At 36.8% G+C, this 16,060-nt stretch overlaps 3 protein-coding genes across 3 annotated transcripts; 2 read left to right on the top strand and 1 right to left on the bottom strand.

Moving 5' to 3' along the window:
- The first annotated feature begins 527 nt into the window (after positions 1–527).
- On the top strand, positions 528–5,444 carry LOC110857344 (protein FAM91A1). Its single transcript, XM_022105955.2, has 15 exons — positions 528–940; positions 1,029–1,062; positions 1,189–1,239; positions 1,310–1,459; positions 1,523–1,582; positions 1,664–2,031; positions 2,100–2,227; positions 2,307–2,402; positions 2,483–2,939; positions 3,028–3,104; positions 3,185–3,348; positions 3,419–3,567; positions 3,656–4,392; positions 4,469–4,538; positions 4,882–5,444. Exons 1-15 carry the CDS (start codon positions 833–835, stop codon positions 4,966–4,968), a joined length of 2,736 nt encoding a protein of 911 aa, XP_021961647.1. The 5' UTR covers positions 528–832; the 3' UTR covers positions 4,969–5,444.
- LOC110857357 (annexin A13) lies at positions 4,535–9,321 on the bottom strand. Its single transcript, XM_022105962.2, has 8 exons — positions 9,033–9,321; positions 8,785–8,955; positions 7,137–7,250; positions 6,587–6,677; positions 6,361–6,497; positions 6,096–6,285; positions 5,690–6,003; positions 4,535–4,964 (listed from the first exon to the last, which is right to left on the bottom strand). Exons 1-7 carry the CDS (start codon positions 9,057–9,059, stop codon positions 5,693–5,695), a joined length of 1,041 nt encoding a protein of 346 aa, XP_021961654.1. The 5' UTR covers positions 9,060–9,321; the 3' UTR covers positions 4,535–4,964; positions 5,690–5,692.
- Positions 9,322–9,687: 366 nt separating this feature from the next.
- Positions 9,688–15,544, top strand: LOC110841606 (D-aspartate oxidase). The gene is made up of 8 exons (XM_022087290.2): positions 9,688–10,538; positions 10,614–10,634; positions 10,735–11,198; positions 12,245–12,312; positions 12,715–12,752; positions 12,815–12,894; positions 13,858–13,956; positions 15,331–15,544. The coding sequence occupies exons 1-8, from the start codon at positions 10,412–10,414 to the stop codon at positions 15,448–15,450; spliced, it is 1,017 nt and encodes a 338-aa protein (XP_021942982.1). The 5' UTR covers positions 9,688–10,411; the 3' UTR covers positions 15,451–15,544.
- The last annotated feature ends 516 nt before the right edge of the window (positions 15,545–16,060 follow it).

Raw genomic sequence — 16,060 nt, 5'->3', positions numbered from 1 at the left:
TATTCACTGTACTGCCAACTGCTACGACATAAACTAAATTCGTTCATGTTGTGAGCCTCATATTTCAGCAATCACATTCAAGCAAAAACTTTCACCATCATCGTCAGCATATAGTTAGTTAGTTGTGTGTGTATGTTGAGCAAATCGGCCTGTCTCTCAATTCCTGCCCTTTCACCAAGACTATGACGCTCGAACGCACACAAACAACATTCCTTGCACTTCCGGCTAACTCACCTTCCTTCGTTTTTACCAATTCTCTATACTGCATTATGTAGTCTACCAAATATTTCATTCATAAAAAATAGCAATGTTTCAAGCTCCATTGCATCTCACCTTGTTTGTGGGGACAGGTTTATGTAAATGGATGATTGACTGCATACACAATTGCTTGTTCTCCGAAATGTTTTTTTATGCAATTTCGAAAAATATTGGACAGTTTAACAATTCCAATGTGAAATTGGGTTTGGGGAGAAGGTTGAGAATTTCCTGTCTCAAACTGCCTCCCGTTGAGGGAAGTGAGCATTCGAACTCACTCTCTAATCAGTCTTGTCAACAGCAGACTTTTGCAGTCATTTAGTCGACTTTCTCCTCACCCTGTTCCTCGGAGAAAATTAAAAATATTTATAGAAACGTCTATTCGACAACTATCCCCCACCCACCACAAAATCCAACAAGTCGGAATTTACTTGTGATGAAGTGCACAGATAATTTCTCATCGCAATGTTATAATTAATTGATAGTAGTCGCGAAAGAACGACATATTCAATATGATGATTTAAAATCATCTGGAGGCCGAATAATTTAATAGTTTTGTAAAGGAAAAGCAGTGAAAATGATGTCCCAGTCGATGTCATGGGTATCAATGGACCTCTCGCCTGAGGTGGAGACCGTGATAAGCAAATCTTTGGCCTGGGTTAAAACACCTCAGAAAATCAAAGAGGTGCGTACGTGCGAAGAAAATGAACATTGAAACTAGTGTATTGGCAAAATTGAGTTAGAAATGTGCTAAATTATTTTTTCATTTACAGGTGTTCGGAAATTCTCAAAAAGGATATGAGAAAGGTTTGCAGATTTCGCTTGTTCAAAATTATTCTTGTTAGTCTAGTCTCTTATTGTCTAGTCTCTTATTATTGTTGTTGAATGTATGTCTTAAATCGATTTCAAACTTTTTCTATTATTACATTACAGCTGTGCACGCTTATAGTATCAGGAACCAATTAAGACATTCTGAAAATCTTGGTAATCTTTTGGTTAGCTTAAAAGTCTGTTAATTATCTAACATTTCTGAATGTGTATGTATTTTTTTCAGTGAAACAAATAAATAAGAACGAGGCCAAATATTATGAAGACATTGTATCTTACAGCAAAGAGAAGCTCATGTTGTATCCGTATCATTTATCGGACAAGGTCGTCAGGGGCCTGCGGATCACGCCATTCGAATACTACTCAAGTATTCTAGGTAATAAAAAATATTTAATCTACCTAAATTTTTACAATCTGTTACTTCATTACTTATTTGCAGAGAAAACTATGGAACACGAAAAAAGCTACGATTCTTTGCCAAATTTTACAGCAGCCGATTGTAATTAATATTTTTATATATCTCCAGCCAAAGTACATTATGTACATATGAAATATTTGATATAAAATGTTTTATATGCAGGCTTAAGGCTACTAGGAATCGGAAGAAATCAATATATCGAACTAATGAATCAACATCGATCCAGCAGAAAATTGTTTCGAAAGAAGCCTGTCAAGGAACTTTTACCCACAAAACCTATCGATATCAATATCGAGCCCTGGTTTTTGGTGCAGCCTGGCTGCATCCTCGAAGATGACATTGCATTGATAAAACCAAATGAACGAGTGCTAATAGACAATATTGTTGACCATGGACGTCAGATAGCTGGGACGCTTGAATATGACTGCGTCCACAGTTTGTATAGAAAAGGATTAGTTTATGTTGATGTTCCGATTGACAATGATGACTATATCGTAGTACCGCCATTAGAAGGCTTCGTGATGAATAGAGTGAGTGATAGATGACCGCTTTACCAAAATTGGCTCTAACCTTTTAAATTACTATATTTTCTATATAGGTGCTTGGGGATTACTTTGAAACTCTTCTATACAAAATATTTGTTTCAATTGACGAACACACTACAGTGAAAGAGCTGGCAACGGTTTTGGACATGGATGTCCAAAACATTAAAAATGCCGTATCATTGTAAATAACACTTAGTTTATCCTTACTACTACTATGTACTAATGATTTTGGTGTTTTTGAAAAATATTTTTAATCACAGATTTTGTCGACTAGGATTTGCGTACAAGAAACAAACTGGTGTTGACCTCAATTCGTTGGATCCGTCTTGGAAAACTCATGTGTCTCAAATCAAAAGGTAAGTTTCATTTCCAAGTTACTCCCCGATATGTTATTATATGACATGATAACTTATCTTTGTTTAAATAAATGCAATAGCCGAACATACACAGCACCTGAAGAATCCCTCCTCGTTGAGCTTGAATCCGCTGTTGCTGAAGATGACAGCTTTCCATCAGATGCAACAACAAATAAGTCCAAGTCATCCGCATCTATTGAAAGAAGCAAATCCAGCATGTCCATTTCGAGTGATAATTCCTTCTTTGCACCCTCAAGCACTGTGGGCACTTCTAAGCGCATTGCCTTTTTATATGACTCAACACTTACGGCGTTTCTGATGATGGGGAATTTAAGCCAAGGATTAAAATCACATGCAATAACAATGTTTGAAGTTGGAAAGATGGCAGACGAGTCCCTAGACAGTTTTTTGACCGAGCTTGACAACGTAGAAATTGTCGAAGGAGAAGGAGAAGCCCAACGCTATTTCGAACATGCCCGAACACTTAAAGACACGATTTTATTTTTGAGAAATAATCCTTCCATGGGATCGATGGCCGTAAGTGTCTAAAGAAATCATTGTACTTGATGATGCTATTGTATTAACTGATAATAACGGCAAGACTGACTGGAATGTGGAATCTTAGGTCGATCTCCTAAGATGTGAGAGTCTGCTGAACTTGGATAGAAATACATGCAGTCGTCTGTTAAAGAAAAATTACGAGTACAGTTTTTGCCCATTATATTTCATTACTATGTGATAGGTCTTTGGGTATTTAACCTTTTTAATTAATTAATTCCTAGATTATTGGTTTCAATGGCGCCTTTGAGTAATGAGGTCGAGCTGCGAAGCTGTGAAGAACTTCCTCACTTCGGTCCTGTAATTCCACAGATAAATTCAATTTGGTTTAAATTATTTTTGTATTCAGTTGCAAATAGTGGGCCCACATCGGTGCTGTTATCTCGAGGTTTGACCTAAGCATTATACACGAATTTATAGCAAAATGTTTGAATGAAATGCAAATTTTTATCCCCCAGGAACACTTCTCTCGGAACTTCCGCTAGAACTTCGTGAATGTGATAAGATTTTGGTAACTTCGTGGGGTCATGACGGAGGGGTCATACCAAGTGCGAATGCACTGTTTACTTTAAATGATATGTTAAATCATTCTGCCTTATTTGTACAAGTAAGCATATCATATTTAAATATTCTTAGTCCAACCCTTATGAATTACATTCCTACTGAACTGCACAAGTAAATACATTGTTTTTTAGGCTTATGGAATTAATGGGGAATCGTCTATTATCGTTGTCCCATTTCCTTTTTCAAACAAGAGCAAGAATGATGACAAGAAAAGTAATATTTACACAAAATGGGCAAAACATCCTGCCATTATCAAGTTGAGTCGAGTTATTGATTTGGAACGAAATTGTGGATATATTACCATGATAAATATTTGTGGGTCGAAATTCTCGATGGCACACACAAACCAAGTTACACATGATAATAGAAACAAAGATTTGGTTGTTCAACCAAAACTTGAAGATGTATTAGAAGAGCCCTTAGGAAACGACGAAGATGACAACTTGAGTGAAGAAGATTATCATTTGGTCCGAAGCTCGAATTCTATTCCACCCAAAAATGGTTTCACTGACGAAATTTGCGAAAAAATTTATCAGGAAGAAATTGAGAATGAACTATTTAATGATTGTCCACAAAATGACACTACCACTTGCACATCATCTGAACCACAAGGGTTTGATGCTCGTCAGCAGAAGCTAGAATCACTTCGGTTAGACTTGAAATTTGGAGATTTATCCGTATTGGACAAAACAACAGAATTAGATCATCAGAATCTAGAAAAGAACCAAAGAACCAGCCAAGAAACAAATTTGCGCTTTGATGATTGGACAATACTAGATTGTTACTTTGGCATTCCTTTATTTGACGCTGGGGTGAATCAAATTATCTGTGACCGCATGTTGAGCAATGGATTATGGGACTCTTCCAGGTTAATATAAGCTGTATTTATTATAATTGTGATTGAAAAATTGTTTTTAAATATATTTATTCCTTGAATAAAATAGCTTGGAACAACTGGTGAAATCAAATTCAGAGTTGGCAGTCAAGTTAAAGGAGTTCATCAATACATATCAGGTATGTATGCGGAAAAGCGTTTTATTTTATTTTTATTTCTCACAGTCATTTTATCCAGTACAATAATTGCATCGTATTAATTAATTAATATAAGCGAGACTAACCCTTGACAGAATTGTTTACTGGTACACAATATGCATAGTTAATATGCATCTAATCCAACAAGTATACTATTGAACCTAAAATTAGCTGGCTGTGTGTAACGACGATGATCCATAGATTTTTTTCTGTTCAGTCATTTAAGTGATTTTGCAAGGCAGTCCAATCAGTATAGCATAATATGCAATGATAGTGATCACAGAGAGATGAGGCAGGCAAACTAAATTACATTTTACATTTGCAGGCACCTAGTACATGGAGCGAAGATGTGCCATTACCATCTAAAAATTTCTATTGCCACAAGGGTCGTCTTGTGGAGTTTTCTCCCTGAAATCAACAAGGAAATTATTAACGTTATGAACATTTATTCCGTATTTTATTCTTCTGTGACCATCATCTGTTAATTGACATTCCTAATTATAGTTGATCTTTATGAATTAGCATGCCATTTAAGTATCTGTACAAATACATATTTAGAAATTTATTCTCTTAAGTTTTCTGACTACGGGTCAAATATTTATAAACTACCGTCGCCTATATTGATTTTAGTGATAATTGGTACCTGCTAAGAAAATGACGCATTCAAATACCTACATATGTATGCATTTGCTTACATAAGTAAATACTACGCGTAGCTACAGTTTAAATATGGTATACTGGTGATTAATTAATTAAGATATTTTATGAAACTGCAATACATGGTTATACTTGACTTATGTAAACTTGCTAAATAAATAAGTTAAACTTACATAATAAGTTAATCAAAACAAATTCCTAGTTCGGAATAAAAAAGAACTTTCCATCGTAGGCCAAAAGTGAACCTTCTTTGGTAGGCAACAGTTCGTTACCACCGTAAAAGAAAGTAGAAATTCACAGAAAAAGGCCACAGACAAATATCAGTAAAAGTCCCTATAATGTTACTAATTGCCCTAGTAGCTCAGAGGTCAGAGCACTTGACATGAATTCAAGGGAGCCGTGGTTCGATTCCCGGCTGGGTAACAATTTTTGGCATTATTCGGGATTTACGTATTTGATTTCTAAATTAAACTTACATATTATTCGTCGTCTCCGTTTTCAACATTTTCTGCAGTTTCAACAACGACCACTTCTTCGGCAGCATTCTCCTCCTCGGTGCCCTTTAAAATCCGTTGAAGGATTAAACCATAGTCCCCACTCGTGTCTTCGGCAATGTCATCAACCAGAGAGGTCGCATACTTCTCTTGGTAGCAGACAAGAATGTCCAGTAAATCTACTTCGGATCTGGTAACAATAAGTTGAATAAGAGTCTCGTCATCGGTTCCGGCCCCTTTGAGTGCGGTGTGCACTCGTTCAGCATGAAAACCGGCCACGCTTCGGAATATTTTAACTATACAATCATTTTTGCATTTTTAAACCCAGTATTTCATAAGATTCAGTCATTAAATAAAACTGTACAGTAAGCATTATATTTATAAGTACCTAGTGCAAGGTATGCATCTCGCATGCTTCCAGAAAATTCTGACTCAATTGTTTCCTCTATTTCTTTCCCTTCTGAAATTTCCTTGTATGCATCAAAAACTGATCGCATGTGCGGATAGCTCCGCGTGTTGAAGACGCATTGATATGCTTCTTCTGACGTTCCTGCCCCTTGACTAGCCTCCAGCAGCGTCTGAATGGTTTCATAATAAACTATGTGAATCAATGCGCCACTTTTTGCGGTTATAAATTAATTATTAATAACCACCTTGGCATCTTCTTGAACCTTTTCGTCGTCGACGTCGTCGCTTTCGTCACGCCCTCCATTGATAAGTCCAACCATCAGGGCGCGTATGTTGCCACTCAGATCTTCTGCGACATCCTCTTCCATCTCTTTCCCGTACTCTTTGGTACAAATTATACAACATGCAACATTTATTTCATGATTAATGAGTATTTAGGTTGTAATGTTGTAACATTGCGAGCGACCGTACTTTCTTTATACGCCACCTTCAACGCTTCTAACTCTTCATTCGTTCGAACGCAGAGAAGCCCAATGAGAGAATGCTCGTCTGTTCCTAGCCCCTAAAAATTTCATGTGTAATTTCCAATTGGGTAATTAATTTAATTAGTTGAGATTCATTGCACATCCTAATTGAACATTTGAGGTGGAGGCTGATAAATGAGAGTTTCCATCCAATGACTTCTATAATGGTAACAAATGTTAACCATAACGAATGTCCTACATTTATCTGTGGAATTAACGGAACGCCCCACCCAACTACTGCCTACTTCTTATCACGCTATCGTGCTACGTTCCAATTCAGACGATTGGATCCGAATGGTTTGGACGACACGGTTTGGTAACATTTACAAAAAAAATCTCCTTCACAAGTGCCACTTTCTATGTTCTAACTGCATAAATATGCGTGTCCGTTAAGTTGGTAAATACAGCTTGGAATGTCATATTACGGAATATTTCTATAAAATATCCATCTGTAATTTGTTGCGATTTGTGAACACGATGATTACATAAAAACATACCGCAATGGAGCTCTTGACGCATTCAATGATGTACTCCTCTGGAGGTTTCATCAGAGCAGAAACGATTTTTGAGAATGATCCGCCCAGCTCACTTTCCAAATCTTCACATAAATCCTGAAATTAGCAATGATTTATGTATTTTTATATAGCTCTAAATACATGATAGACCGCATTGGTTTAAAGTAGTCTTTTCTCCTGCATTTTGGTGTAGACCTGAAGAAATCAGCAGACGCCATAAAATTTATCCTGCAATATCTACACCTGAGAGACTCCTAAATCCTTATGGTGTTCATTCTTTTGCCATACATGCATTCAGTCTGTACAGTAAAAGCTGTTCGTTCAGTTTTCCCATTTTGCATCGATTTTTTAGGTACTGGATGCAGTCTGTCGGGAGATCTTGGCTGGCTCCAGATGACCCTGACCAGGCGTTCCATGCCACATAAACTGTGAACTTTCTCATCAAGGTTGAACCAATTCCAGAATCCCGTTACCCAGTGTAGGATACACGTATATATGATTTCAAGTTTGTTAGATTCGGATTGGGAAAGAATTTCAAACTTTAAATACTCAATTTGCATTCCACAACACCTGTCCTAATACCTGTGTTAATATGGAAAATGAAACGTAGAAAGTAATTCCATATTGGAAAACATATTTCATATGGCTTATTGCATTATGATTTATGCGTACTACCAGTTCCACGTATGTATTGTACTTATATTTATCTATAGTACCTATGTAGTATGTAAATAGGTATGTAAGTATGTACATACCTGGCATTTACTTAAACACTTTGTGACCTAACTTTGTGTAATCAATACTGAATTATATTAAAACCGATACATATTTTCAGTGTGGATAAGTTTGGACAAGTTCTTTGGACGACTGTTAAATATTTCTTGATGAGTACATATGTATGCCTCAGGTCTCTGGAGAACATTGATGTTTTTGGATAGCTGGCTGGGAGCCCATAACTCTACTCTCGATTGACAATAACAAGGCTCTTCACAAACAAACAACTAACAAACCTATGCCGTGAAATTCATGACGACCACGACGACGACGAAACGACTGTGGTAAGCTTAACAGAACCCATGAAATCCTAAAACGGAATTTCCAGGATCAATAATTGAATGAATCATCCTCACTCACAATGAACCTTTTTCTTTGTCGCGTATTTAATCTGCGACATCATACGTGCACTAAATAACTGACAAGTCGTCGTAGGTTCATTCAAGCACAAAAGTTTAACATAGCCCAGCCAGAAATAGTGTGTGGCCCAAGTGGTAATATGACATTCATCGTTTCCTTCGTTAGCACAAAAAGGCATTTGTTCCAGAGGAAGATTGTCGGTGAGACAGTGTAGTAAGCGTCTCGGCCTTTCTATAATGGCGATCAATAAAATACTACCGTAACTGCTGAGGATGAATCATCAATACTCGTCTCTCCGTGCTAAGTATGCCCAGTAACAAAGTCTATCTACCATATATCGCATGCATTATAATGAACTAAATGCAAACAATTTACTCTACACGCGATTTATGGAACCAAACTGTAAAATAGCGATTCAAATGACTATGAATGAATTTGTGTATGTGCGATCCTTCAGACACGAGTAAAATAATATGGAGACTTGGGTGACACATACCTTCCCATACATGGTTTTGTATTTGTCCTTGATTTCCTGTCGTTGTTCGTTCGTGTGAGATCCAATAACTTCAACAATTACATTTTCCTCCGTCCCCAATCCCTTCATTCCATCGTAGAGTTTCTTGCATGCGGCTTCGCAGTCGAAATCAGTGGGACCCGTGACACTCCCCTATCAAGTATCATCAAATAATGCACATGTCAGATGTTTTAATACTTAATTAAAATTTCATAAATTACGAAACTTACACGTGATCCTGTCGAGTAGAAACTCATTTTCAAGAACTTACACCAACGTTTAATTTCGTATGGACTTTAAGTCAGATTATGTACTGGTCAGACAATTGGTGAAAGTATGTCAGTGTTCAGGTTGAGTCGGTATTGAGAACTGAGCTAAATTTTCTTTCTTCTTCAACAGACAGACCCAAATTCTGGGATAGACACCTCGCGACGATGGAAAATGTTAGCATGGAGCGGTGCCCGACTATGAAATGATCAATGTAAAACACACAAGCATGCCAGTAGTCACAGCTAGCCGGTGAAAGTCACTGGTTGGCTTTCTCTCCCGACCCTCATCCAACACCACGGAGGAACCTTATGCATGAAAGGAATCCACTCACACTGCCATAAAGCGTGCCGTATCCTTGGCTTCGTTCCACTTGGGAAAACCCAATTGTTTGCCATTCCAAATGGCAATTGCGCATTGAGAAATAAATTCGATAAATTCAATAATAGCTGAGAAAATTTCCAAATATACATTTGCATATTTATTTCATATCTATAAGGCTTATGAAATACGTTTATGCAGAACTCAAATTACATATTTTCAGTTTTTCCAAATTTTACATTATTTAACTACTTTACAAGAACTGATGAAATAATTATATTCGACATGCATTGAAAAATATGAAGGTTGCATACTTTATGATTTATTTACAAAAATACATGGTTAGATTATAAGAGAAATGTTTTATAAGAGAAAGCACATTATTAATTTAATTTTTTTGTCAGTAAAAATTAATTTAATCGTTTTATGGACAATTTTAGAACAAAACTCAAAATACAACTTAATTTAATTGGACACTTGACATCGGACTTGTCAAACTAATAATGCCATCCTCTGCATTTGAGCAAAAGCATTTGAGGTAAAAGTAAGAAAACTTTCTCCAAGAGAGAGCAGCAGCGAGGTCAAATGTAAAAATCGCAGAAAGTTGCATGGAGAAAGCACCAAGAGCTAAACTACACTGCTCGTTGTATTGTAGATTATAGCCGGTGCGTCTCAAATTTTTGTAAGAATATTCTGGATTGCATATTACATGTGTATGTAATTATAAGACAGATCTCAATGATCATGAATATAGTCCTTCAAATAAATACATATTTATGGTAATTGCATCTCTACTAACCAGCTGGTTATCGATGATCATGAGGTTCATGTTATCTAACTATATCATTAACTCTGCTTATGAGGAGTGCATTCTTATCGCTGTTTTTCCACATGTCTACATACACAATTTAACATCTTGTGTCTATCTCTGTACGATCGTCAAGTGAATGTTTGAGAAAGTTGTACTCACGTATAAACTGTAAAGCAGATAATATAAAAGCACTGAACATAAGAATATAAAATGGTGAAAATTGTAATCGTTGGTTGTGGAATCAACGGTTTAAGCTCAGCAATTCGAATCCAAGATGAATTTCCAGCAGCTGAGATAACAATAATATCTGATAAGTTTACTCCTGAGACAACCAGTGGTACGTAAATTGGGAATATTATGTATGTTAAAAAAATCGTACATTAAAAGAACGCGTATTTGATTATTTTTGTAGATGGTGCTGCAGGAATTTGGGGTGTGCACATTTATTTACCACAGAATTGTCAACTACCACTGAATTCTGAATTAGCGTCCCTAAATTATATAATTTTTTTATCCTGTCCTCACTTTATCAGGCCCTTACCTTCTTGGCACCACTCCCGCAAATGACGTTTACCGGTGGTCGAAGGAGACTCATAATTTCCTTCGGGACACCTGGAAATCGCCAGAGGGAGGTCTGATGGGGGTCTCAATGTTGCCCTGCTTCAGAGTTTCTTCCGATGATGATTTTGCTGTGCCAGACTGGTCAGATGTGGTGTATGGGTTCCGCTCCTTGACGCAACAAGAATTGCAAAAATTAGGAAAACCAAGTCTGAAGAAAGGATATGGCTTCGTGACATTTACCTGCGAAGGACGAAAATTGCTGCCATATTTGCTGAACAAATTTAAAATGAGGGGAGGACAAATTTTGAAGGCCAAAGTTCAAGATTTGCATACCTTGGGAAAGGCGTATGATATTGTGGTCAATTGCACTGGTTTGGCTGCCAGGGACCTGGTTCCCGATGAAACTGTGCAGCCAAAGCGAGGACAAATTATAAGGGTTAGTGGACTAACCGTGTTTTAAGCTTCTTTTTTTAAAAATAAGCTAAGAATACAGTGTCTTAACAAGGATAAAAGAATATCTTGGCTTGAGACGTGCAATCTAAAAAACACGCAGCATTAAAAGATATTGGACATGGATGTAATTTTACTAAAGTTGCTCTTTTTTAGTGTACCACACGTATATACATGTACCATGTACCATATAGCACAATATAATAAAGGGAAAGAAAAGTTTTCTAATACGATTACTACTTGTAATACAGACAGAAGGAGATCAAATGACCAACTTTCAAACAAGAGTCAAAGTCAAAAGTTTTGAAACAAGCATACAATGTACATATGTATAACTAAAGGTAGGATTAGGTGCATATACCAACAAATGGAACAAAAGTTTCGGAGAGTGAGAAAGAGAAAGGTCTTTCTGTTATTTTGGATTTTCTACTCCAGGTACATGCGTCTTATTTGGGATGCAATAAGCAAAAAGTATATGCAAGACCAGACTATATGTAGTCACGAACAAACTCCAATAAGCAAATTAAGAGAAAGAGTAAGAGATAGACTATACGATTCTGTAATCTGAGTTTCTCATCAAAATTAGCAGGAAGATAGTCATGCAGGCTTCAAAACTTGTGCAGTTTACAACGCAATAGGACCAATTTCAAGGTATTTTCCCAGAACAGAAATGGGGAAGTTGGTTGCAAATAGCTGAAAGGGTTTTAAAAAGCTTAAAGACATTAGATATTTTATATGCATATCTAGAACATCCATTCGCGTGGATTTTATATGATTTCGGATTTACATTTACGAGCTAGGGTAATTACTTATCGATTTTCCAAGCAAAACTGAATTGTACGCAAATACGTAGGCAATACTTAAAAACGAGAGGAGTATAAAGTCATCATCCATCATTACCTCCGTAACATGGGAAGAGGTTAAAGAATTACAAATGTATATGCATAAAGAAATTAGGTGGATTTTACGTCTCATGTAAGCGTAGATGTGTGTATGTATTTATAAGCTTTGATTTTGATAACAAATTTGCAGGTAAATTCGCCAGATATAAAATGGGCTATTCTTAATGACGACGACGATGGAAATTATATCATTCCCAAGTAAGCTAATCAAAGTATCATCGTTTGTTTTTATGACCCTTGTAACCATCATCATGGTTTAAAGGGCAAATACCCAGGTATACGGATTGGGTTACCTATATTGCTCATTACTATTATGCTGCCAGTTACAAAACCAGGGTGTTGTTGTTATTATTATTGCCGTAAACTTTACCTCGTTGTAAACCCAGTTTGCATTAATTTCATCATCAGTACTGCCTTTTGTGGTGGTCGTGTCGTGTCACTTACTTATTACTCCAACATAAATAGAAGCTAGGCATGACCCTATCTCCTCAGCTTTGGAAGTGAACAAAGCTTTGGTAGAGCCTGGAGGGATACACATGAGATTAGATATGTGATGTATGTACGATACATATGTGCTAATTTTTGATTCTTGATTTTCAGTCAAGATTCAGTCGTCCTGGGCGGGACACATCAAGAAGGTATAAGCAGTAATAAGCACTATATATATGTACATATGTAAAGAAGAACTATTTGTATGAAGGAGACTGGAACTGCACCACCTATCAAGAAGATACGACTTTCATTAAAACCGGGTGTGCTGCCATAATTCCAAGTGTGCAGGTTGTTTGCTGTTTTCTTAGCACGGTTCCTCTTGCTTGCTTGGTTTACAGATTCTTTTTATACTCAAGATGCCAATCAATGTACGCTGTGTAGAATAATTTTATGCGTGCATATAAATCAGTACGAGTCATTATAAAAGCGTCATGAACGAGTTGATGCCATCTGGTCATTCAGATTGCGTCGTATGGTCCCGTTAATTGAGGCGCTTATGCGAGCGTTTCTTGTTAACATGTGTAGCAGAATTTTCATAAATCACTAATTGCTTTGCCTTAGTTAGTGCTTGCTAACCATTGCATGCTGAATATTCCGAAGGACAACTGTGCGCGTTTGAGCGAGTATCGTTCGCATTAACAAAATCCTTTCGTTTAATGTCATTTTTCTCAGTCTCTGACGACAAAAAACGACTTAAAGCTGAGCTTCTCCTAGTCTACTTACCTACTTACTTTTACTTCCTTTTTTTGTTAACAATTAAGTTAGTTCATTGCCTTATATTACACAGAAGGTATTGTACCTCGAGTTCATTATCACGAATTGTGTAAAATAGCAACAGACTGTCAGAAATGCTTAGTTCGTGCTTAAAAGTGAACTTTGCGCTTTGTAAATTACGAAGGGTATTGTAAGGCATGATTCGTTTGTTTATTATTTATTTTTTGGTTTCTAAACTCTTAATAAAAATTATTCCAACTTTTATTAATGCAACAGTATATTTATTAATGCACTTCCAGGATATTACTTGTGCAGGAATTATATATAGTACAAATTTCGTTGACAAACAACATAAATATATACACAAATATATACGAGAGGTGACTGCATGAGTACAGGTACATAGGAATGTATGCAAATTATAAAAATATCATAATGAGACTGCTCTTGCTTTGACAAACCACAAAAGGTAAATGTTATAGGATAAATAATTTGAAGGTCTTTATTCAGAGCTTCACTTAAATAATTTGCTCTCAGGATGCGCCTTTGATTAGAGAATGGGTGGGGTTACGACCTGGCAGGCCAAGCGTGCGTCTCGACATGGAAGTAATACAACATCCGGGGGAAAAGCCTTGGGTGAGTTCCTTTCCATTTTCTCACATGATGAACATACTTTCACGTCCAATTCCTTTTGCACATTTCTTTTCCATTTCACACTTGCATTAACTCACCAGCCACCACGTAATAAGACGGCGAAGGGGAGCAGGAAAGTCAAGATGAAAGAAAGTGAACCGGTTGGTTGGCACTAGACCCTGAAAAACAAAGAACTGCACCACAACTCACTTTGCAGCCCTTGCCCCATTTCCCCCCACTGCCCATTTCCTTCCGTGTAGAAAGACTCCTTGGCTAATAAGAAAAACAACCGCAACACATCCTCGTTGCCAGAAGACTTTCTTGCCTTCCTTTCGGCATGTTTTTGTGCTATATGTAGATAGCCAAGCTCTTTTATCGGGGTGCTGAAGTTGGACGAGTCAAGTGGTTTTTAGCAAGAATGAGTCTTTCTCCTCCTCCTATATTTGTAAAAATTACATTTTCTCTGTTTCTCTCTTCACAACGGAACAACAATGTTTACGAGTTTCTTTCCAAGCCGACGCTAGAAAAAGTCCACTCCTTGTGTACGTATGCATATGTACATATACTGATGTGTACTGTGTACATAGGCATTTATATTATTTTCACCCAGACCATTTTGACTTATTAGGTTTGTGCTATATGTAATATGTCAGTTCAAGGAAAAAGTGACAAAGTAGGGCTAAAGTTAGCATTGTTATAATCCACACTACACTCAATGTTGTGCGAAATTAGATGGGAGAGCACTTACACTCTTCTTTGGTATCCTGGGGAGTAACCAGTAATGCAGAAATCTTGTCGTGTAGCTCTTACTAAAACCTAAATGTATATTTAGGTTTTAGTACAGTCAAAGAGAGTACATAATATATACATAAATACGTACTTGCAAATATTTTATTTGGCTGTACATTTGTCAGTTTTCTTGGTTTGACAGTCTAATATTTGTAATTTGCATTGCTATGTACCAAATAATCATACAGATTGGATTGCATGTTTAGAACAAAATGAAGTATGCGCACATGTACACAGGATACCCGTAAGATTTATTTTGTGTACAACAACTGGGCAAAATCCTGCTTGAGATTTCATAAATATGCATTTAGGTTGAAGTGTACATATATAACAATCTGCTGAGTAGATCCTCCCAATTTGCCTCAACACTCATTGTTGGTGGGTTGTTGGACTTATCTTGTTGGAAAGAAACAAGAAGGGGTTTAAAATGGGATTAAAAGAAATTGGATTAATACGGCTGAAAGTAACCTCAACTTTGCTCCGAGTATGCACTCCCTTTTGGGCACACTCGTCATAGCACCAACTAACTAAGAGAATGTGTTAATAATTCGGGGAATAATTGGTGGGCATTGTTTTTTTCTGTTTCAGTTCTTGTGCTCTAACTATGGACATGGGGGCAGCGGATTGACGCTGTTTTGGGGCTGTGCCAAAGACACGGCGGATCTTGTGAAGACAGCGACACAAATGTATATGCAAAGCAAACTGTAATTATCATCAAAGGATTTACCGAATTTTAATTCAAATGTCAGTCAATGTTATTCATCCAATAAATTTGGAGTACAAAACTTACCGTAAAGCATAACGATGATTTATGATAATCATTTCTTGATTGTTGTGGAATGCAGCAGTTCATTTGGTAAGCAATTGCGTCAATAAGTTATAAAGGGAAGCCTACAGACATGTGTCAACTTTATTATTAATTATCTATGATACCCAAAAATACTATTATCACCATTACCGTGCTCAATTTCTAGTGGTGCATTTAGTTCTTATATGCAAATGTGCAGAGTGTAACGAAATGTAAGAATTGCATACTTGAGGGAAGTATTTTATTCCGAGTTCGTCCAGCTTATGTAGGATTAATGCAGCCCCGAATTTTGTGTAACCTGTGGTTTGACAAATCGGCTGTCGATTTGGATGATTGCACGGTTTTCCATTGCCTTCATATTTTCACTTTATCAAAATTACATATTTAGCATCCCTGCCTACATATAGCATGACCCAAACCTATTTGCACACACATTTATACTTACATACGTGCAATATTCGGAAGACACTTACAACAGAGTAAATAGCACAGAAATATTGAAATCAGCAT

Source organism: Folsomia candida, unplaced genomic scaffold (genome assembly GCF_002217175.1).
Source record: "Folsomia candida strain VU population unplaced genomic scaffold, ASM221717v1 Fcan01_Sc001, whole genome shotgun sequence".
Classification (NCBI taxonomy): domain Eukaryota; kingdom Metazoa; phylum Arthropoda; class Collembola; order Entomobryomorpha; family Isotomidae; genus Folsomia; species Folsomia candida.
Note: the sequence above shows the minus strand (reverse complement) of the source record. Positions and strands in the feature narration are given on the sequence as shown.